This window comes from Tursiops truncatus, chromosome 16 (genome assembly GCF_011762595.2).
Source record: "Tursiops truncatus isolate mTurTru1 chromosome 16, mTurTru1.mat.Y, whole genome shotgun sequence".
In the NCBI taxonomy this organism is placed as follows: domain Eukaryota; kingdom Metazoa; phylum Chordata; class Mammalia; order Artiodactyla; family Delphinidae; genus Tursiops; species Tursiops truncatus.
In genome coordinates, this window is record NC_047049.1 from 61,947,709 (window position 1) to 61,969,987 (window position 22,279).

Here is a 22,279-nt window from a genome sequence, read left to right on the forward strand (position 1 = left end):
CCCTCTGTGTGTGCAACCACGGACCGTCCTGCCTGATGCCCGCCCCGCCCAGCCCCAGCATGGCGGGCCTGAAGTAGCTGCTTCCTTGCCGACTGGAGCCTATATTGTCCTGCTCCTCGTTTGTTACTGAGAACAGGGACAGAGGATGGGGAGTTTCCCTGATCTGTGTATTCTTCTCAAGTGGCCTAGAAAGTCCTACAGCCTGTATATGTCTTCCCAGGCCCTTCTCCTGTCCCACCAGGCCAAACGCTTTGCAAATGGCCCACACCTATTCCTCTGAACTTCTGGCCACTGTGACCCTTCTAACAAGGCCCGACCTTTGGCATCCCATTCCAGGGCTGCAGGCCCATCCCTCCCTTGGCAAACAGTGCATGCAGCCCAGAAGCAGGATGCAGCCAGATCTCAGCTAGTAGATGGCTATTTTGGGACAGGGAGGATCCTGGGAGGATGCTGGCGAGGTCAGAGTAGGAAGGGAAAGAGGTGGGTTTTCTGCCCACGATTATGTGTCCCAAGCCTTCTGGATGCTGCCCAGGGGCCCGAGGCTGCCACAAGGAAGAACACACCCACCACAGGGCTCCAGCCGTGGCCCGGCTGGCTGCAGAGGAAAACTGGGGGCAGGCACAGGTCTGGGGCTCTAGGTTCCAAATCCAGTGGCCACAGTGGGACGGAAGAGTGTGTGTTTATTTTCTGTGTCCTAACAGCAAGTGATTTCAGCATCAGGCAAGAGTCAGAGCCGTCTCGGAGGGGGAGAGGCGTCAGAAGCCAACCGGAGGTCAGATGGAGAACACCGGAAAGCTTCCAATCACCCAGCAATGATTATTGATGATAATTTGTTGAACATTCATTGAGGATCTACTATGTGTGGAGCACAATATTAGGCGCTGGCCAGAAAAAAAGTGAATAATGCTTTGCGGCACTTTACAATTGTGTAAGTCCTTCTGCAAGCATCAGGAGCCTTAAAATGTTCATAAGGTGGTTTATAAACTCTGACCCTCAGGAGATAATCGCAGATGCATGATTCGCGTACAAGGATGAGAGTGGTGTTTTACTGACTTTGGGGACCGCAGACATTTCAGAATGCCAGAACTCCACCTTGCCTGTTTCCAGCGTTCCCGAGAAGGTCATCCATCAATGTCAAGTGCTCAGTACTGTCCCTGGCACAGAGTGGGTGCCCAGTGAGGGGCAGGGGCAGTAACCGCTGTTACTCAGCACAGGTTGGCAGCCACGTGGCCCAGGCCTTAGTGTGGAGGAGGTACCTTTACCACGGGGTGCGAAGCCTCAGGCTGGGCAGAGGGGGCAGGTTCAGGGACCCAGCAGGACTCAGCCCATCCTAGGAGATGCATTTTACTCTGTCGTTCTGCTGTCTGAGACACCTCTGTGCAGCCCTCCAGTCCTTCCCTGCTGACTCTGCAAAATGCTGGGAGAGCATCTTACTCTCCTTCTGATTTTGCCTCCGTTTGGGGCCTCTATATTCTCCCGGTGTTGCTCACCTGGCTCTGAGCTATATACTTCGGGCCAAACTGCCCTCTGGGGAATTCTCCAACACTCGGGACACCCTCACAGGTTCCCCTGCTCACTCTCCTCCCATCTCCCGGCCAACTCAGTCCCTGCTGGTGGCCCTTCGCACAGAGGACCAGTGTCAAGCCCTTCTTCCCCCCCAGCACCTCCGAGCATCCTTCCTCTCCACCACCTCGGAGCGGCTCATACTGCTTCACAGCTTCCTCTTCGCCATCCAAGAGCTGAAGCACCCTTCCAGTCCTTCCTCCCTCCTGCCACATCCCTTCCTAGCTCTCAGCCTCCCAGGACCATCCGAGTCAGACTCTCCCAAACACTAAATGGATACCTATTGGTAGGCCCCCACTTTAATGGAGGCAGGACATGAGAAACCCAATCAGGCGGGCAAGGGAGAAGGACGAGCCTGTCTGCCCGTAAATGTGCCCCCGACACCGGGACACAGTGTTTGATAAGGATTTCAGTGCATCTTTAAAGTGCAAGAGGAATCGAGGAGAAAAACAAAAAAAATAACAGTAGTGCTCACTAGGAATCAGGGAAGTACTAAGTACTCTCTATGAGGACCTCACTGAACCTCTGCCATATACCTGGAAGGCGGGTATTATCCTCATTTCTCAGACCAGGCCACCGGGGCAGAGAGAGGTTAAATAACTCTCTGAAGGTCACACAGCTGGTAGATGTCAGAGTTGGAATTCAAACCTAGATCTTCCATGGTTCCAAGTCTCCTGCCCTTCACCAGCATTCTATACTTCAAGCAAGAACAATTGCAACTGACCAAGAGCTACGAGGACGATAGACACAGTGGTTTGAAACGCGGGCTGCCCCACAAACCCCGATGCACACAGTTGCTCTGCCCAGGCCGCGTCAACACACCCTCACCTTCATCTCATCTCATTAATCCTGGCATTCTTTCCCCAAAAGCCATCACAGATCCCATGGCTCAATCTCTGGGACCCCAAGGGAGGGAGGGAGCTTCCCAGGGCTCCTGGACATCCTTTTAATTAACCCAGATGACCCTCTTCTGCCTGAGGCCAGCTGAATCCCGTCACGGTCTCACCAGCTCCCGTGGCACCTGAACTGTGACTCCCAACTGTGACTCAGCCCACTCACGCTCCAGTGAATGTGGTCCCTCCATTTCCCCCGTGTTCAGCATCTGTCGGCCTCTTGTCCCTGGCTTGGGGACCCTGAGTGGGGCCTCCTAGGGCTCCTCGGCCTCTGTGTCCAGTGGAGTGTCCTGCCACAGCGGGCATCCAGGGCCACACTCTGAGGGCAAACCCTCGGCGGTTCCTCGGGAGTGGTACCTTGCTCCACACCCTGTTTCAGCTTCCTCCCTCAGCCCCAAAGGGGTACAACCCATTCCCATGACTCATGGCAACGGTGAAACTTGCCCATCTGTCATTCTCGTAGCTTAATAACGATGGTGGGTGACTTAGAAAACCATGACTTGTCAACATTACTAACTGTAGACAATGCAGTTAAACCTCTGCGCTCGGGACCCGGGCCACAGCTGGGACTGAATGAGCAGATGTGGTAAGGAGGCGGCCACACAGCACAGGGGAAGGGCACTGGAACACGTCCTCGGTAGGGAGCTGCCCATACAGGGTAGGAAACAGCAAAGGCAGACTCGGAATCCACCTTGGACTGGTCAGCTTGATCACACCACATCACGCAGCAACCTTAAGCTTGTTTGTGTGTGTGTGTGTGGCCTAGATACCAGGCGGTGAACACACAGGCCCTAAGCCACCTAGCTGGGGCAAGGTTTTGCAATTACAGGGCAATTCATTCATTTGGGCAACAAGCGCTTCTGAACCGACTATGTGCCAGGAGCGAGAGGCACAGTGGCGGGCTTCTCTTCAACTCCACGTAACACCTCACAAGTTGCCACACCCATTATCTTGCCTGATTTCACAGCCCGGTGTGCACAGTACCTGGCCCATAGAAGAGTTGATGAATAAATGAAAGATTGAATAAGCAAAGGAATGATGGATGGGGGATGGGGCCAATCAATCGGTACATGGAGGGTGAACATCAAGGACACTGTCATTTCCATCTTCCAAATGAAAAGTGACGCTCTGAACAGGGTGTGGCATGGCCACTGAGAGGGCCTCTGGTGTGTGTCCCCATCCTTGTCACCCCTTCGCAGGGCTCCTTACCTGGCGGGCAGTGACACCCTGGAGACGTCTTCGGGGTCTCCCGGCGCCTCCGTGAGTGGAGCTTCCATTTCTGCACAAGGAGACAGAGAAGAGCGGTCACTGGGAGTTGTAAACGCCAAGTTCTGGAAAGCGGCTGGGGGCTGGGGGGTGGGAGAGAGAGGGGGCGGGGGAGAGGGGCCGCCTGGGGGCTGGCAGGGGGACTGGTCCTGGATCAAAGGCTGGCCACCGGGCATCTGGATAATAAGAAGCAGATGGAGAGGTCCCGTCTTGGTAACCTCGGGGTCTTATGTCTTCGGAGAGCTCTGAAAGAAATTAACTCGAGCACAGGACCCTATAAAGCAGTGTGGCCTTCCTGCAGCTCACGGGCACAACGACCTGCTCTTCTTGGCTCTCTGCTAATTGCTTCCTGTCTAGCTCTGGGCACCTGTGGATCCCGGGAGCAGGGACAGTGACCTCTTTCCTTCCGGTGTTGCTCACAGAGCCAGGTACAGGCAGGCCCTCTGTCCCTCCATCAGAGCCCTTTCTCACCAGCTTGCCTATCCTTGGGCCAATCTGGAAGGCCCCAAAGATGCGGCAACAAGAAGACTGAGACGCCTGCCCTCAAGGACCTGCCACATCCGTGGAGATGAACCGATGACAGGTACACACCTGCCAGCCCTGACACCTGGAAAGGGCAGGGCGCTGAGCGCTGAGCGCCTCGGTCCTCACCACCACCGAGGGAGGGGATTGCGGGGTGAGGTGGGGGGAAGACAGAGGTTAACAGGTGTGCCTCTGGGTCAGACCGCCTGGGATCCTAGCAGTTCTTGGCCCCTGAGCTGATAACAGTCCTGACCTTATTGGTTACTGAGAGGATCAAAGAAGTTGGTGCATAGAAAGAAAGGTGCCCAGGAGGCATCAATAAATGTTAGCTATTATTACACTCATTTTATAGGTGAGGGACCTGGGCACAGAGAAGAGACTAACCTGGCCGAGGTCACAGGGGAGGAAGGCTGAGATTTGGACCCCCTCTCTCTGAAGCTAGTGCTGCAGTTAGAAGCTGGTGGTCCCAGAACCAAATTGGCCCTTACATGTTTTTTGTTTTTGTTTTTGTTTTTGTTTTATGGTACGCGGGCCTCTCACTGCTGTGGCCTCTCCCGTTGCGGAGCACAGGCTCCGGACGCGCAGGCTCAGCGGCCATGGCTCACGGGTCCAGCCGCTCCGCGGCATGTGGGATCTTCCTGGACCGGGGCACGAACCCGTGTCCCCTGCATCGGCAGGCGGACTCTCAACCACTGCGCCACCAGGGAAGCCCTAGATGTATTTTTATTTGGTTCCCCCAGTGATTTTTTTTTCATTGAATTTGTCCCCAGTGTTTTGAAGAGGCTGATTTCACATGAAAGTCTGTGTTTCTAACTTCTCTTGAAAAACTGGAAGATCTGGGCCCATGGGGCCTGTACTGTGTGGCTGGCTGTGACTGGCTCTCCTGTGCACTGTGGTCCCCACCCTGACCTGTCAACCGGTTAGGAGGCCGGCTGGCTCCCCACAAGCATTTCCCCAGCACATGGCTTCCCGCTACTGTGGAGTTCTGCCACTCAGGGTGAAAGGTAAAGGAAGTCACGTGAAAGGTGTCATAGGACTTGGTGTCACCTCTGGCTTGGCAGTGGAGAGGGAAGGTCAGGAAAGCTTCCTGAGGATTCACATCAGACTAATGTCTGCTGAGCACCCACTGTGTACTGGCGCTAAGCTGGGTGCTTTCACAGGGAATCACATCTATTTTTCATAATCAAACTCTAAGGTAGGTTAAATAGTGACCTCATTTCTTGCTGAAGGAAAGTGAGGCTCAGAGAGGCTGAGTGACTTGCCCAAGGTCATACAACCAGTATGTGGTGGATGTGGGATGAGAACTCAGGCCTTTTGATATAAAGTCTACTCCATCCTGCTGGAGAAGGGTGTGTACAAACCCCCCTGGAAGAGGGAGCTCAGCCATTGTGTGTGTGTGCCTGTGTGTGTGTGTGTGTGTGTGTGTGTGTGTGTGTGTGTGTTGGGAGAGGGGCAGATCGACAGTGTTGAGGGGAGAGCACAAGGGGGCTGGAGGTCAAAACACACAGGAGGAGGAGAAAGCGAGGAATGTCCCAAAGGGAAGACCGTCACTCAGAAAGGGAGGCTGGCACACAAATACTAGGTGGATGACTATCGAGGTGGGCACAGAGTGGCCACCGGGCAAACCAAGGACATCCCAGGACAAGGTCTGGTGGAAGGCCCTGTGATGCCCAGCTCTGAGCCTAGCTCACTAGTACCACTTTCCAAGGAAGGGACTGTACATACCTGCTTCCACATCCCTTCCCACCAACAACCTGTGGGCTCTTCAAGGGGCTTATTTGCCAGTGGAGGAGACAGACAATGAATAGAGAAACAAATGAATATATAACCCAGGCAGCAATAAGCACTACAGAGAAAAATAAAGCAGGGTAAGGGGACGGAGAGTGACGGAAGGTGGTATTTTAAACTCGGGGGTCAGGGAGGTTCTCTCTGTGCAGGGGACGTTTGAGCAGAGAGCTGGCAGAAGTAAGGAAATGAGTCGTAGAGAGATGTGGAGGAAGCGTGTTCCAGGCAGAAGGAACAGCAGAGGTGAAGGTTCAGAGACGGGACTGTGTGCCGAGTGTTTGAGGAGGAGGATAGGGGACAGTGTGCCAGGAGGGACTCGGGTGAGGAAGGAAGGATGGGAACGTGGTGGGGGGGCAGATCTTTTGGGTGCTGGCAGAGACTTTGAATTTAGCAGCACACAGATTCCTGACATGTCCATGGCTTACTGACAGCCATAAAAATCTAGAGCTAGTACAGATGCTGTGGTGAGCCATCCGGGTCTCCCAGTCAGGAGAGGGTCAAGACTCACCCTTAGTGCCAGGTATGTTGGCTGCTGATGGCTGAGCTCCTCTCTAGGAACCACTCTCACCTTAAGCAGTTGCCTTGACCAGGGTCATGTCCACTCCCCCGGCAACCCGCAACCAATTACTCATAGATACCGTCTGATCCCTAGGTCTCAATTCAGGATGAGCTGCAGAGCCCCACGGGACCAGCTGAGGCCTCTGTCGTGACCGCGTCACGGCTCGACCCTCTGCCCACCCTGCCTCCCTCGCCGTCTCCAATGTTGATCCGATAAGCCTCTTGCTCACAAACCTCAGCTTCAGGCAAACCTGGAGTGACTTTCACATTCCCTGAGCCTTCACTTGACCCTCACCGGCGCCCTGTGCAATAGGCAGGCCACAAATCAGCCCCATTTTACGATAAAGGAAACAGACTCAGAGAGCGAAGGGGAATTGCCTTGAACAGGTAAGCCACAGAGAGCTTAAATTCCGGGTCTTCCACCTTCAAGTTCGGTATTTTTGTTCAATTCATCCCATATACGTGGAGCTCCTACTAATCGAGAGACTGCAAACTGGAGAACAAGACACCATCCCCATCGGCAAAGGGGCTTGCGCCTCCCGTGGGAGAAGCACGTTGAGAAGTGTCCCGCTGACAGCAGACTCTGAATGCTGAGTGGGTGATGGGGGCCTGTGTGCCCAGGTAAGGGTCCAGACCGAAGGAGCCAAGCAAGGGTTTGAAGCAGAGGAGGCACATGGTCAAATCTGGCTGGTATAAGGGCCCTCCAGCAGCATGCTGAGAACAGACAAGGACAGTGAGAAGGTTGGAGGCTGAGGCTCCTCTCTGAAGGCTGTCAGTCACCCACCCAACCAAGAGATGCTGGTGGGCCAGGCTACGGCCTGGCAGCATGACGGAGAGTGGCGGGGAAGGGGTACGCACGAGGAAGAAGGGACAGAGCACGAGGTGGACTTGGTGAGGGGGTAGGGTCCGGGTTCTGCTGTGGGTGGCCGAGATGCCCCCATGGAGAAAGGGCAGGGGCGAGGGCAGGCTTGTGGAAGGTGATGACTTTGGTTGAGGACAAGCTGAGTTAGTGGAAGGGTCCGGGTGGGAGGGGCACATGTGGCTCCAGCACTCAGGAAAGAGGCCTGGGTGAGAAAGGTAGATCCGGGAATCAGGAGCGTCCATCAGGAGGGGCAGGAGACGTGTGAGAGGGCAAAGCCACCGGGGACACAGAGGTGTGAAACTGGCTGCGTTCAGGGTGTGTGTGTGTGTGTTCTCTCCGCCCGCCCAGTGTTTATCTTTGAAAAGCATTAAATCGGAACATCATCGCAGCCCTTTGAGAGTCTGGGCCTCAGCCCCACCCACTGACCCTCGTCTGCAGCTCATTCCTTCTAATACTCAACCCCAGGGATCCTTCCAGCCCCTGGTCCTTCAATCCACGGGTCCTTTCCCCTTTCCACTGTTCCTCGCCTGCCATGTTTCACTTCCCTCCTTCTCAGCTCTAATTCTGTGGCCAGTGACTATAATCACTCCCCAGGCTCCACCCTCGGCTGTCTTGATGCCCTGCCCCTTCAGCACATGCTCTCGGCCAAGCCACAAACCTGGTAGATGCAACGTTTCCACCTACCCCACTCCAGCACCCAAGCAGCAGATGAAGCTGGGGAAGGGGCCCAGCCTTGCTGACCAGCCTCACTTCATTCATGATCATTATCTCAGAGGCAAGCCCAGCAAGCATACCCCAGTCCCTCCATCTCACTGTCCTAGTAGTTCTCACACCTTCTGTCTCCAACCCCAATGTCACTGTCACCTGATGACCGCGAAGAGGCTCCCGCCCCGAGGCACACCCGCCCACCTGCATCTGTGCTCTCAGGTTAGGCCAACCCTCCACCAGCACGCAGGCAGGTCCCCCCTCCTGCCCTTATCCTGGGTCACTTACACCAGGGGTCAGCAAAGGTTTTCTGTGAAGGGCCAGCTAGTAAATATTTTAGGCTGTGTGAGCCATGTGATCTCTGTCACAACCATTCAGCTCTACTGTCGTAGGCGAAAAGCAGAGGAAGCACGGCTGTGTTCCCATAAAAACGTACTTACAAAAACAGCCTTCCAGTGGGATTTAGTGGTCGCTTGCCTACCCCTGATGCAATCTTTATGCAAACATGCTGCTCTTCCTCCCACCATAAAAAATAAATGAAAAATCCTCATGGACCCTGTTTAACTCTTTTCCTAGAAAAACTCCCTGAAGGAGGGTGTCTCGCCTGCTCTCCCCTGGACCACTCCCACCAGGCTCTTACCCTCCCTCCACCTGGCTCGCTCTCCATGAGGCCCCCCCCCCCCATCCCGGTCCCCAGCGCCCTTCTGCAGTATATTTGCTAGCCTTCCTCCTTGCTTTATTTTCTCCTTCAGATTCTGTTGTTGTTGTTGGCTTATTTATATTGCTTATTGTCTCCATCCCTAGAAAGCAAGTTCCACAAGGACATGAATATTTTGATCTGTTTCATTCATTGCTATATCCTCAGTGCCTACAACATGGCCTGGCACATGGTAGGTGCGCAATAAATATTTGTTGCTTAGGAGATGTCATGTAGGTCTAGATCTCTGATCTCTCTTGTAAATGGGAAGATCCGGCAACACTGGGCTGTGGTAACAATCGGGTGGTGCTGAGTGACGGCTGCCCCTTTTAGGTGGGCATGTGCTGTCCAGCTACCCAGAGTACCACCCCACCCCCAGCCAGTCTCACCGACTTAGGTCACCAGCCTGGCCCCCTTAGGCATCAGAGTTTGAGACCCTTGGTTTGAAATCCCCAGGCTGAGGCTCAGGGCCAGGTGTAAAACTTTCTGAGGCCCTGGGGTGGACCTCCAGCGGCCCTGGACAGAAAAGCCTTCCTGCTTCACCCCTGCTGCAAGCCAGGGCCTCCTGGAATGCCCCACACAGCCAGAGCTGAAATACCACCAGCCTGATCATTGCAGCTATTAAAATGCCTGTATCAGTATCAAAGGGAAAATGCCAAGTGGCCACTTACTCTCCCCAGAGAATGCAGCTCCGGCCTGGCCCGGGGTTTAGGGCCCACTCCCTCCCCACGCTCAGCCACAGGCCTCTTAAAGGGCTCAGGCTCAACCTGGGCCCCTGTAATATGTGGGTGGGTCCAAGTTGTGGTGTGAGGAGGGAGCCCATAGCAGAGGCCAGGTGAGCTCCTCACTCCACAGCCATGACCTTGAGCCTGGCACCCGCCCTCTCGGAGAATCTGCAAAATAGGGATATTACCCACCTGCCAGCCTCTTAAGTGTTGCCGTGGAAAGTGCTTTGGAAGCCATGAAGCACTTACCAGCTGGAATTATTAAACAGGAGTTAATATTAATAATAATATTCAGTAGCTACACATACAGAGCAGTATATACCGGGCACTGGGCTAAGTGCTTTAGCATTTAATAGTTAATTTTTGGTATTAGTGTATGACTCCTATTAGAAGCCACCTGCCCTTGGAGGCTGTGGTGGGACTCTCTTTTGGGTTAGCACAGCTGGCCCCCAAATCCTGATGAAGCATACTCCATGGGGAGCTCGGCAATACGGATACGCGCTTGAGCTGTCTTTGGGAGTGCCAGGACCTTGGGGTCTAGTCCCAGCATTCCCACTAACTGTGTATTAGGAGAGAGATGGAACCCCTCTGGGCCTTGGTTTCCTCATCCATAAAATAGGAATACTATTAGTTATCCACTGGACCATACTGGACAGCTGGAGGGGTAAAATGAGATGAGATCAGAAAACAAAAAGAGGGGTCCAGATGTGAAGAAGGGTGAGCACCTGCTGTGCCAGCCTGTTTTTCTGAGCGGCCAGATGAAGGCCACTTCTCTCTTGAGCTGGTGCCAGGCCTGCCTCCTTCCACCTGCCACAGTGAGGCTGGCCTGGCCTCATGCACTGCTGCCGACATGTGGTCACGCCCCTCCCCCTCCTGAGAAACTCAGACCCCCTCTTCCCACAAAGGAGAGGGTGATGGAGGGTCCTGTCTGCAACCCTGCCTTTTGACCACAAGAACTAGAAGTTGAAGGAAGGAGTCGCCCATTGAAATGAGCATGCTGGGCAAAGCTCTGGCCCCTGTGCCAGCATCTGATCACAATGCTGGCTCACAGTGGGTGCTCCATTCCAGCTGCTGGAGCCTTCTCATTACCCTGTGCCATAGCTGCTACTGGGCTGGTGCCCCACTGGAGGCTGAGCTGGCCCTTTGAGGGAAGGGCCTGGTCTGGTGTCTCTGAGCCACACTTGAACCAAATTACTTACTTTTACGCCTGTCCCCCACTAGGATCTATCCCTGTGGTCCCAGGTGGGCTTTGGCCTGGGCTTGGGCAGAATTCAGATCGATGGAGATGAGGGTGGGGGAGGGCAATCCAGGGAGAAAAGCAAAGGCACGGAGGCAGGGCCAGGGCTGCACAGTGCTGGCTCTGTGGGCCGAATCCCAGGGACTGCAGGAGAGGGACAGATGGGTTTTGTTAAGGGGACAGGCCTGTGTGTGGCTGCATGCCCCGGAGTGCAGGCAGCAGAGCCGAGTGAAATCGAAGCGGAGGAAATGGAGACGCTGCTCAACTCACCCCCACCAGAGCTGGACTTGCCCCGCCTGCTCCGGGAGCCTGTGTGCTGGGGGCCGGACCGGGTGCCGTGGGGGGCCTGAGGAACTGTCTTCTCCCTCCCTCCCCCCCTCCCCTTCTCTTTGTGCAACGGACTTGGCGTCTGATCATAGACTCCCAGGGCCGTGAAGCAGGGCTGGAGGATCCTCCAGATGCCACGAGCTGCCTCTGCCACCCTGCTTCACCAGAACCACGGAGAGATATTGCTCCAGGCTCTGCAGATCAGAAAATTGGGGAAGGAGGCGCCTGTCCCTGTGTGAACTTTCTAGCCTTCATATGCGAAAGTTCCTCCAGCTAAACTAAGTCTCTGCTGCTGCCAGGGAGAAAGGAGCTGGGCCCTGGACTGTGCAGACGTGGGTGGGAGCCGGGTTAGCATGGGGTCTAGGACCTCCGGTTTCAGGGGCTCGGAGGGCATCCATGGACCCAGGGCAGGATGAAGCAGGGTCCCCCACAGTGGAGTGGGGAGGGGCTGGGGGCAAGAGTGCTGGGACGGAAATCAGAGCCTCTGCCCCACTCCCTTCCCTTCCACAAATGGTTATCGAGCACCTATGTCAGCAGAGCCACGCAAAGTGCCGGGGACCCACATGTGAGCGGAGCAGACATGGAGGCTGTCCTCATGGAGCTTACTCTCTAGGGAGGGGCACATAAGAGTCTCCAAACCACACACATCAACGTGAAGCAGCCACTGTCATCAGAGCTCTGGCCAGCGGGGGCCAGGTGCTGAGAGCCAGTCCTCGGGTACCGACTACGTTGGTTCTTCTTGGGGAAGTGACAGCTGATCTGACATCTGAGGATGCGCAGCAACTGACCAGGGGAGGGGCCCAGATACAGGGGAAACGGGCTAAGACCTGATGTAATACTGTGCTTCTAGTGAACCAGGCAGGAGTATTGCACATATTTACTCACTCAGCACTCACAGCAGCCCATTCATGAACGCGGAAACTGAGACAGAGACAGGTGAATTAACTTGCACACAGCCAAGAAGGGCAGAGGCAGGATCTGAGCCTGGCTCTGAGCCCATGACCCTCTCTGTATGCCTGTGCCTGTGCGGGTGGGGGTGAGGGGAGATGGGCTCTTTTCAGGAGATTGCAACATCTATTTACTGGAGAGACAGGCACTGCTCAAAGCACTCATCTTAACTTATTTTAATCCTAAAAACAACACTCATAAGATGGAGATATTCTTATCATCATCACCCCATTTTATAGAGATACAACCCAAAGCACAAAGGGGTTAAACAACTTGCCCAGTGTCACACAGCCAGTAATTAGCAGAGCTGGACTTGAACCCGGCAATCTGGCTCCAGAGTCTGTGCTCTTAGCCATGACCGTGTACAGTCATTTGGCTAGACTTCAAAAGTGAGCGGAGGAGAGCCATGAGGCTAGAGAGGGTGGCAAGGGCCCCATCCTGCAGGCCTCATGGACCATATTAGGAAGCAATAGGAAGTCTCTGTAATCAGGGAAATGTGGAGATCAAATTCAGAGTTTTTGAAAGATTACCCTGGCTGCCATGTGGATGATGAAGAGAGCAGGGCAGGGTGAACGGGTTAGGAGGCTCCTGCCGTGGCCTGGGGGACCCAAGGGTAGCTCAGGTAGGGAGGTACAGGCAGTGAGACAAAGAAGAAGACAGGTTTGTGGGAGGCCGAGAAGGTGCAGTCGGTAGGACATGGAATCAGTGCAGTTAGACGCCAGTGCTGGGCATGCAGAGGTTCTGGGGAGGGCCAGACTTCCTGCTCAGCTTAGAGACACTGAACGTGAGGTGCTGTCAAGACATGCTGGAGGAGTGGGATGACAGGTGTAGAATGGGTCTGGAGCTCTGACAAGATGAAGACCACATACAACATTACAGCCAGAGCTGTCTAATCATGGAACATCCAGCTGCATGAGGTAGTGATCTCCCCGTCACTGAGGGAGTGTAAGCCTGAGAATCAGGGGTGCTGTCGGGGATTCCTTTTAGCACATAACTCCTTTCTTTCTAACATTCTGAGTTCGTGGAGTGGGGAGACGCTAGAGGTGGCAGGACCACCCTCCCCTCCCATGTCACCGAGTCTCCCCCTACCCCTGGGAAACCTCAGTGCCAGCTCACAGGGAAGTCGCTAAGCCTGTTCCTGGAAAAGCCCCAGCTCATGCCCCTTTCTGCATCCCTGTCCCCAGAGGTCACCCTTCCTGTCCTGCCTTACAGGCCCCCTTGTCAGAGCACGACCTGTTGCAGAGAACCTCCAAGTGATGGCTTAAGAGGCACCTTCATGGGGCATCTGCGGCATAAGAGGTGACTGCAGGTGTAAAGTCCCTTGGATGGCAGAATCCCAGGCCCTGTGACAGCCTATGGGGGGAAGATGTGTCCTCTGGGGGCAGCAGGGCCTCCCCTGCTGAACTGAAAGAACAGGTAGGGGACTCCTCTGGCGGCCCAGTGGTTAAGACTCTGTGCTCCCCTTGCAAGGGGCACGGGTTGCACCCCTGGTTGGGGAACTGGGATTCTGCATGCCACGTGAAAAGAACAGGTAGGAATGAGCCTCCTGGCGGGGGGGGGCGGGCGGGAGGGCAGGTAGACCGGGTGAGCTGCCCACAGCAGGAAATGCCTGAGCTAAGGAAAGACGGAGACTTCCCTTTGGACTGTGGGCATGGAGGAGGCCTGGGAGGCTGGGGATGGGTGACAGGAGAGGAAAGGGGGCTGAGGAGGCCCAGCCCGTGTGGACTCCAGCCATGCGGGATTTTGGGAAAACCCACAATAGCCTCCAGGAGGGGAGACAGGGGCCCAGTGTCCCCTGGAAAGGCTGTGCCCAGCCTCTCAGGCAGGCAGTTCCGCCCCTTTGTGCTCGGCTTGCCCTCACTCTTTGAAGGCTCAGAGGAGTCCCCACTGCCCGCAGGCCCATTCCCGCCCTTTGGGCCACAGAGAGTTTTCTGCAGGGAGGCCCACACCCAGGGCAGGAGGCCTGCAGAGGAGCAGGGAGTGTCCGCATGCCTCTGCTGCTGGGGCCTGCCCGCCACACAGCTGGGACCCCAGCCTGCCCCAGCCCTCCCAGCCCCTCCCCACACCCAGGCCTCAGTTTCCCTTGGAGGAAACTGCTGACTTCCTTTCCTTATGGAGGACTCAACAAGACTGCTTCTGAATATAAATGTTTCAGACATTACATGAAATTCCTAAAAATCTTGTATGTTCTGGTATAATGTTATAAGTCATAATTCTAGTTATTATTTTAAAATGTATATCTCAGAAATAACTAAATTTCCTTGTCAATTGCATTATTATGAACTTTCATCAAATCTTTAACCGTGGTCAGTTTTAAGTCTTTTGTTATTTACAGACAGTTCTGGATGTACTCTGAGGCTTTTGCAAAAATGTTCCTATAAAAGGGTTTCATCTTCAAGGAATTCATGGAAAAGACTCTGACAAGTACAGGCTTCTGGTAACTGACTACACTGCTGAACTGAATGAATAAGCATTTTCAGAACTCTAATGGAAAACTGATGAACTCATAAAAGTGCTAACAAAAGATCAAGATAAAAAAAATTAATTACATGGGACTGAGTGAACTGATGAGGATGATTATAATTTTTGTGACTTTGTCTGAATAAAAAAAAAAAAAAAAAAGAACTGCTTCTGGGAGGGACAGAATCCAACCAAAAGAGGTGGGAGAAGGATTCCTAAGCCTTCTGCTGAAACTTCCTTTCTTCTGGAGGGCAAAGTTGATTTTATTTTTTGAAAAACCAAGACCAAAACCCAAACCCAACAACCCCGCTCCAAAACAATAAATCCCACTGCTTTCGCTTCTTTAACCAACCCATACTTTCAAACTGTGCGGTGTACAGTAGGACTGTTATTGACATCTCATCGTGATCCTCATTACTGCCACCATCAGCCCCTGAAGCGCTGCTCAGGACTCAGGCGAGGGGCCTGGGGTAAACTGCACAGGATGCTCCTGGCTCAGGGGAACAGATACAGTCTCTGTCTCTGTCTCAAGTACTGTCAGCTGTGGAGTTTGTTAAACAACCTACTGCCAGACCCTACCCACGGGGATTCACATCAGGGTTTGGGGAAGGAGGTCAGCTTTGGTGTGTTTTAAAGTTCCGCCGGTGCCACTATGCAGCCTGCCCATCACCAGTCCAGGGACAGGCCTTTGAGGGTGTGCAGACATGAGAGAAGGAGGGGAGAGTCACTTAAAAAAGTTTAGTTACTATAGAACTTTTATCCCTATTTTGCTCCAAAAGGAGACACTCAGGCAGCTACAGAGGCACACAGATAGACACACATTATATAGCAAAGCAGCAGGACAGAAGAGAGAGAAAGAAAAGCAAGGGCAGGGTGATAAAACAGAGCTGAGACTGGAGCTTATGCAAAACCTTCTGCCCGAAGGACTCTGCTCTGCCGTGGGGTGAACACCAGATTTGGGGCTAAGCTTCCTAGAGGACAGTTCAATGTCCAAGAGACAAGACCCAACTCATCCCTCCTGGAAGCCCAAACATTCTGGAAGCCAAGGCTGGACAGGGACTTTCTAAGGGTCCTCATCACCAAGGCCTGCTGTATCAAAAGGCATTCTCAGCTCCATTCTTACAACAAAGATGGTAATGTGAGCTGATGCCAAGTCAGTTCGGTAAATGCCACCTCTGTGGGAGCTGAATCAGACTGAACTAAACAGGTCCCTAGCCCTGGCCTATGTGACCTGCCTCAGCTGACAGTGAAATATGGTACTCTATACAGATTGTATACACATGTGGCTCTGAATGCCAGCTCTGGGGCCAGACTGCCTGGGTTCAAGACCTGGCTCTGCTACTTACTAGCTGTGTGACCTTGGGAAAGTTATGCACCTTCTCTGGGCCTCTGCATTCTCTTCCGTAAGAAGGGAAGAGTAAAAGTATAACCACTTCATAGGATTATTGTGAGAATTAACCGAATTAATAGATGTAAAGCTCTTTGGATACTGCTTAATAAATATTAGCTATTAATAAAAGTTGTAGACATGATACAGCCTCATTTTATCTCCGCCACTGATGAGGGACGTGGTAATGGTTACAGTTGCTGTTAACTGAATCTTGCACCAACTCTGTGAGGAGGATGTTATCCCCATTTTGCAAATCAGGACACCGAGACTCAGGTAACACAACTATTTAGCAGCAGAGGTGCTGTGGGCTTGCCCACTTTACTGTTTTGCCCCAACCAAAAACATGCCAGGCAGCCTGGGCAGGTGAAGACAAAGCTCCTGACACTTGGGAGTAGGGGATGGGAGGGGACGGATGCTCCTAGCTGCTCTGTACAGGTGGGCACACATCACACTGAGCTATCCCCACTCTCAGCCAGGACCAGGGGTTGCAGCTCTGACTGAAGAGGAGTTAATCAGTTCATCCTCTACTGATTGCTGTGAAACACCCAGCTCCAGGGCACACCCCCTGAGCAAATGCTGAGCAGACAGCTGGGTCTGGGTTGAGGGCAGTGGGCGGAGGACAGCTGACTGAGACGGCTTCACTGGCCTCCAGCAGTAGGACCTTAAATCAGCAACTAATTGCTGAGGGCTGCCTACTTTGTGCAAAGCCCCAGGCAAGACTCAGTCAAGGACTCAGAGACCAGTGACCTCCTATCCCTGCCACTGGGTTGTATGAGGTCAAATGGAGAGACGAGACGTTTAAAGGCAATGGAGAGGAGGGCACACTGCACAATGTGTTTGAAACTGAGCCGTGGTCGGCAGATAGATTTTTATCTGGTGCATTGACTCTAATAGACTGGGAGTGGCAGCCTGGAGAGCTGTGTCGAGAAAGATTCTGAGGCCTAGGTAGACTCATGGGGCATGGGCTGAGTGATTAGTAATGCCTGCCGTGGTTCTCGGGTAAGAAAAGTCAGCACGTGTCCTGTCTATTTTCCTTCTCTGAGCTAGATGCTTGGCATGGCCAGGCAGTTCTTCAGGAAGTCGGAGCAGGGAGAGGGCCTATTTGGGGTCGGGGTGGTTTGGGAAGACTTTCCAGAGGGCACTGGGGCAAGTCTGGAATGATCAGGAATAAGGGGAAAAGGCATCTTTCTGAGGGTGTCAAATTGTGAAACTGTGCATAAGGCAGATGGCATACTGCTTCAGATGCTTTGACTTTTTCCCACCATCTTCTTACGAGGGCTGGCTACTTAATGAGGTCCTCAGTCTGGTTTGGAGCTACTTGCTAAGTTTAAGGCCTTTGGAGAAGCAATAAAACTTTAACAGCTCTCCCTAGTTTTATCTATGGTAAATATTGCTCTGTATTTTAAAAAATTAATTAGAGTCAGGAAATAGCTCTTTATCTTGAACCTCAACTCTTGCTAGTTGGGTAGCAGTTTCCTGGAACAGTGTTGAAAAGGATTCCGAAGCTGTATGTAAGCTCAATGTGAAAGTGTGCGGCAATCGATTAATAATGTCTGCTGAGGGCAAGAAGTGGAGAGTGGAGTGTACACTTGCCTTGTCTTGGCCACCACTTGGCCAGACAATTACTACTGTCCAGAAAGGAGAAGGTGTGGTGTGGAGGAGAGGTGACTGATGGAGACAGGGGTCCTACCTCCAGCTACTCTGATACCTGGTGTGCAGCTTTGCACCTGTTTTCTCATCAGTAGAGTGAGGGGACTGGACTCAAGGGTCTCTGAGGATCTTCCCTCTATTAATTCCCCATAAGACTAGTCATTTACTCATAGTGTGGAAAGAGGAGTAGTATTAGGATTGACTCAGTGGAGCGCTGGCTGCATCTGAGGGCACCTGGAACTAAGCTCTGTCCATTAACTGAGGTCCAGGCAGCTGTGATGTACACAGGACACTCTACACAGGCCCACACCCCACCATTCACACACTCTCCCTTTAAGAACCTGCTCCTGTCCTCAATCCTAGAGGACCCCATCCAGAGCCCCAATCTCTCAGCCACTGCTCTGATCTCTCCTCCAAATGCTCCTGGAAAGAGCGCAGTAGGGGGCTCCTGTACACACTCTATAAATGTAAAACATTCCCGTTACAATGGTTGCTATTGTTATTTTTAGGGATGAGGGAGTCTGCCTGGGGTTCCCTCAACATTTTAGCTTGGAAGTTTCAACCACTTCCTCGCCCAGGGGTTTCTTGGGGTGGAAAATGCCCTCAACACCCAAAGGACTGGATCACAGATAGTGAGATGGAGGTACAGTGACATCAGTTTTCTCAGCTATAAAATGGGGTAATGAGAGTATCAATCCTTAGGGAAGTCGTGAGGAGTGAAAGAGATAATACACGTAGCACTGGGCCATTGTGCATACCCTATAAATGCGGGACACTCCTATTACAGCTGCTGTTACTCTTGCTGTTGGGGATGGGGAGTCTGCCTGGCATCCCTCAGCGTCCACCCTGAAGGAGGCTGCTGACACCCCTTGCTCCCCCTTGGCCTGCAAAATGGATCTGGCAAGTTTAAATTCCACCCTCTTCTCTATCACCGCACACCGTCTGCCCAGCCCTACGTGCCATCTGATTTCCTCCATTTGGGCCATTCCAGTTTCTTTTTTTACAGCAAGCAAATCAAGTAACAGGCAGCTGGAGCGCTCATTAAGGGTTCCAGACCAGGAGAGAGGCGCTGATGGGGGAACAGCTGGAGCTGAGGCCTGGAAGCCACACTCCCAGCTCCCCTGAGCTGGCTTCCTGCCCCCATGCTCCTCTCCTGGCACTGACCCACCCCTCCCAGTGGCTCAGCCACTCAGATCTGGGCCTGTGCTCACATCAGTCCCAGCTCACCTCATTCCAGCCTCTTCTCCCTACTGGGTACCCTCAGCCTGGCCTGCCAGCTCCCTCTTCCTCCTGTCTCACAGTCACAGCCTCTGCCCCCAGCATGCTGCTTTCCCCACTGGGATGAGTGGGGTGCATGTGCCCCTGGATTCCTGCCTCCAGGCCTTTGCCCAGGCTGTGTGCCTCCCCAGGATCGCTCTGCCCGATGCCCTGCCTCCATCCTTCAGGGAGTGGCCCCGGGCTCACCTGCTCCGGGACGCACTGCCTGCCCCGGGTCCCCGGGAGCTCCCCAGACCTTTACAGAGAAGGAATCTGAGGTGCAGGTGCAGGGCACAGCTTACCTAAGGCCACACGGCTGGCAAAGCCCAGCTGGAATCCTGGCACATGGGGTGCCTTTGTGCCCTTCGCAGGCACGAACCCTCTGCATGTCCATTTCACAGAATCATTCTGCAACAAAACCATTCCCCCTCTCTCCTCTGCCAGGCCTTCTCACCCGGGGGTTTCCACTGGTCCCAGTTCTCACTTCTCTCCTCACCCTTCCTCACCTTTGCCCTTTGCTCTGATCTGGGAGAACAGACCTAGGACAGGAAAGGGTGGAGGAAGGGCCTCCAGTTGCTCCTGAACACCTTTGATGGCCCAGAAGCTGCCTGCTCCTAGCACAGCGTCATCCCGTGGACCTTTCTGCGGTGACGTGCATGTTCTATGGCTGCGCTGGTGGCCACTAGCTACAGGTACCTTTGAAAGATGGCTAATGTGACCAAGTAACTACATTTTAGATTTTATTTAATTTAAATATAATGAGTGACATGTGACTAATGGTTACCGTACTGGACAAGGCAGACCTTAGAGTGTCCCTTCCGGAGCCACTGGACTGCAGGCTCCGTCCAGGGGAGGCCTCCTGGGGTTATCACCATACAGACTAGACCACCTGCCCCCTCTACCCACAGGACCGCTCCCTCCCTCTGGTCCCAACGCCCTCTGCTACTGATCTCAGGTCCCACCACTGTGGCTGCCATTTCCATTCATTCCCCTGTCTCCACTAGTGCCCCTGACCAGGTCACAGTCCCCTCTGGCTGCACTAGCCTCTCGTTTGGCCTCCCTGCTCTGCCCTGCTCTTCCACCCATTCTGTGTACGTCGCTGCCTTCCTCAAGACCCTTCCACGGCTCTCCAGTGCTCTTACAAAGAATGAACCGTCTCTAAGGCCCCTCTTGACCTAGGCTGCCTGTCTCTCTCCAGCCATATCTTCCACCACTCAGTTCCCCAAGGCAAACCCCTCCCTCTGGCTTTTGGCTTCCAGAAGTTATTCCCTTTGCCCTGTACTCATCCCCATTTGCCTGGAGAACTCCTATTCACCCTTTAAGTCTCCACTTGAAAATCACTTTCCCAGGAAGCCCCTGCCACCGGGTAGCTGCATGGTAATCCATTCCCCAGATCTCCTCTGCTTCCATTATCGTAGCTTTTTTCACACGACATGGTCACTGCCCATTCTCTTCTCTGTGTCCTATTTGCCTGTAAGTTCCAAAGAGCAGAAGTGTGCCCCCACAATGCCTGACCCACAGCTGGCTCTCAGGTTCAATTGCCGAATGAGTGGATGAGGATGAACAAAGGAAGGTGGCGGGCAGAGTGGGGAGGGCACTGGAGGCGGGGTCACTGGAAGCTTAGGTTCCAGTCCTGGATCTTGCCACATGACTCTGGGTAACCTACTGCCCCTCTCTGGGCCTTAGTTTCCCCATCTGTAAAATGGGGGTCTAGAAGTCAGTAGGAATTTGGAGAGGAGGACTCAGCCTGGCAGATAATAACACTGTCAGCCCCAAGGCCCTGAGAGTATGATGCTTGGCCTGGCTAAGTCTTAAGCAGAGGAAGCCAAGATCTGGGAAAGGGCTGGGCATGCCCTGGCCAGCAGGAGGGGCCAGGAAGGGGAGAGGATGCAGAGAGGAACTGAGCGGAACATCCAGGGTCAGATGTTTGTCCCTCAGCAGCCAGGGCCCCAGGGATCCCTGGGGCAGCCCTCACTGTCCTGACACCCTCCCCACCATCCAGCAGTCCCATGTGCACTGTCAACTAGCCGGCAAAGGCCGCCTGCTGGCACTGCTGAGTCCAGACGCTTCCCTCGGAGTCCCGGGGGACATTGGGTGGCCTGACAGAGCCCTCCAGCTTCCCTGAGGCCCGGTGGGGCATGGGAATGAGCTGAAAGTAGCAGTCATGGGTGCGCCTCTGGCATCAGTAAACTTGTCCTATGACCACCCTGCCTGCTCTGGCCCTCTGACCTCACTCTCCGTGATCACCCTGGAGAGCTACTTTGGCAAGGAGCAGCCTTTGCCTGGTGGAGGCACCCAAGAAGAGCCTGGCTGTGGGGAACTGGTGCACCATCGGCACCCACTGCAGTTAGTGCTGGGCTCTGATGCTTGCTGTCATCACCACCGCTTCGATGGTAGATTGGAACTCAGAGGGGTTAGGGTATTTACCCCAAGTTGCACAGCTTCAGTAGCAGAGTGGGGACAGAAACCAGGCCTGCTGGGCTCCACCTCCTGCTTTTCACTGTTCCATACCACCTCCTACTAAGTCAGAGGTCCCCTCCCAGCTCTTCCCCTCGGAAACCGTCCACGGCCAGCCTGTTCCAAGAGTTCTCAGACTGCTGTGGCCTTTACCTGTGGGTCCTCCCCTTCATCCGGGCCCTGGATCCCTGTGCTGTCCAGATTCTCAGAAGTCACCAGGCCTCACGGTCTCCTGGCCCAGCCTTTACTCTGGTGGCACTAATGAGACCGTATGTCCCTACTTCCTGTGGTCTTTTCATGAAGTCCCGAGATTGCCCTGGCTAAGAGACACTAGTGGGTTCACATTTGGGTTCAAGGACATTTTGGAAATGGGAGAAAGCTCAGCATCCTTTTCCCAGAAAGACACACCGACACAAAATGTTGGGGACCATTCCAGGGAACCAGGGACAAGAAACCCAGCTTCAGAACAAGAGGGTAAGCGCTTATTCATGCCCAAGGACAGCAGAACCAGAACGACCAACACCTGGGCCCTAGCGTTCTGGGCAGGGACCAGGACACCACCCCTTGCAAGGACTGCCTCCCTGTCCCCCTCAGCCCCTTGGATAACTCACTCCCTCTCTCTTCCCAAAGGAACATGGCAATAAAAGGCAGCACTGATCGTCGAGGGATAGATGGGGAGGGCCGCGGGGGCCCAGCAAGCCTCGCCCCCGGCCATCGGGCTCAAGTCCCACCGCGTGGGCGCTGGGCGGCTCTCTCAACACCCTGGCGGGGTGCCGGGAGGGAGAAGTGGCGCCTGGCCGCCTTTGCGCGCCTCCGCGCCTTGCCTTCCATCACCTGCCCCGCGCGCTCAGGGCGATTCCGGCGCGGAACGCGGGAGACGCCTGCCAGAGGCTGGAGCTGACGGGTCCCGCGCTAGCCGCCCGGGTCTTCCTGGCACCCTGCAGGACGGCGTCCATCCCTGCCCCCACCCCTCCCGC

General features: G+C 54.1%; 1 protein-coding gene across 2 annotated transcripts in view; it reads right to left on the reverse strand.

The window, feature by feature from the left end:
- LOC101317944 (protein FAM241B) overlaps positions 1 to 22,279 on the reverse strand; it is a 286,912-nt gene that overhangs the window by 120,940 nt on the left and 143,693 nt on the right. For both annotated transcript variants that reach the window (XM_073793708.1, XM_073793709.1), the window contains one exon: positions 3,666 to 3,735. In XM_073793708.1, the coding sequence (XP_073649809.1) occupies positions 3,666 to 3,735 (70 nt within the window). The remainder of the gene's footprint in view (positions 1 to 3,665; positions 3,736 to 22,279) is intronic.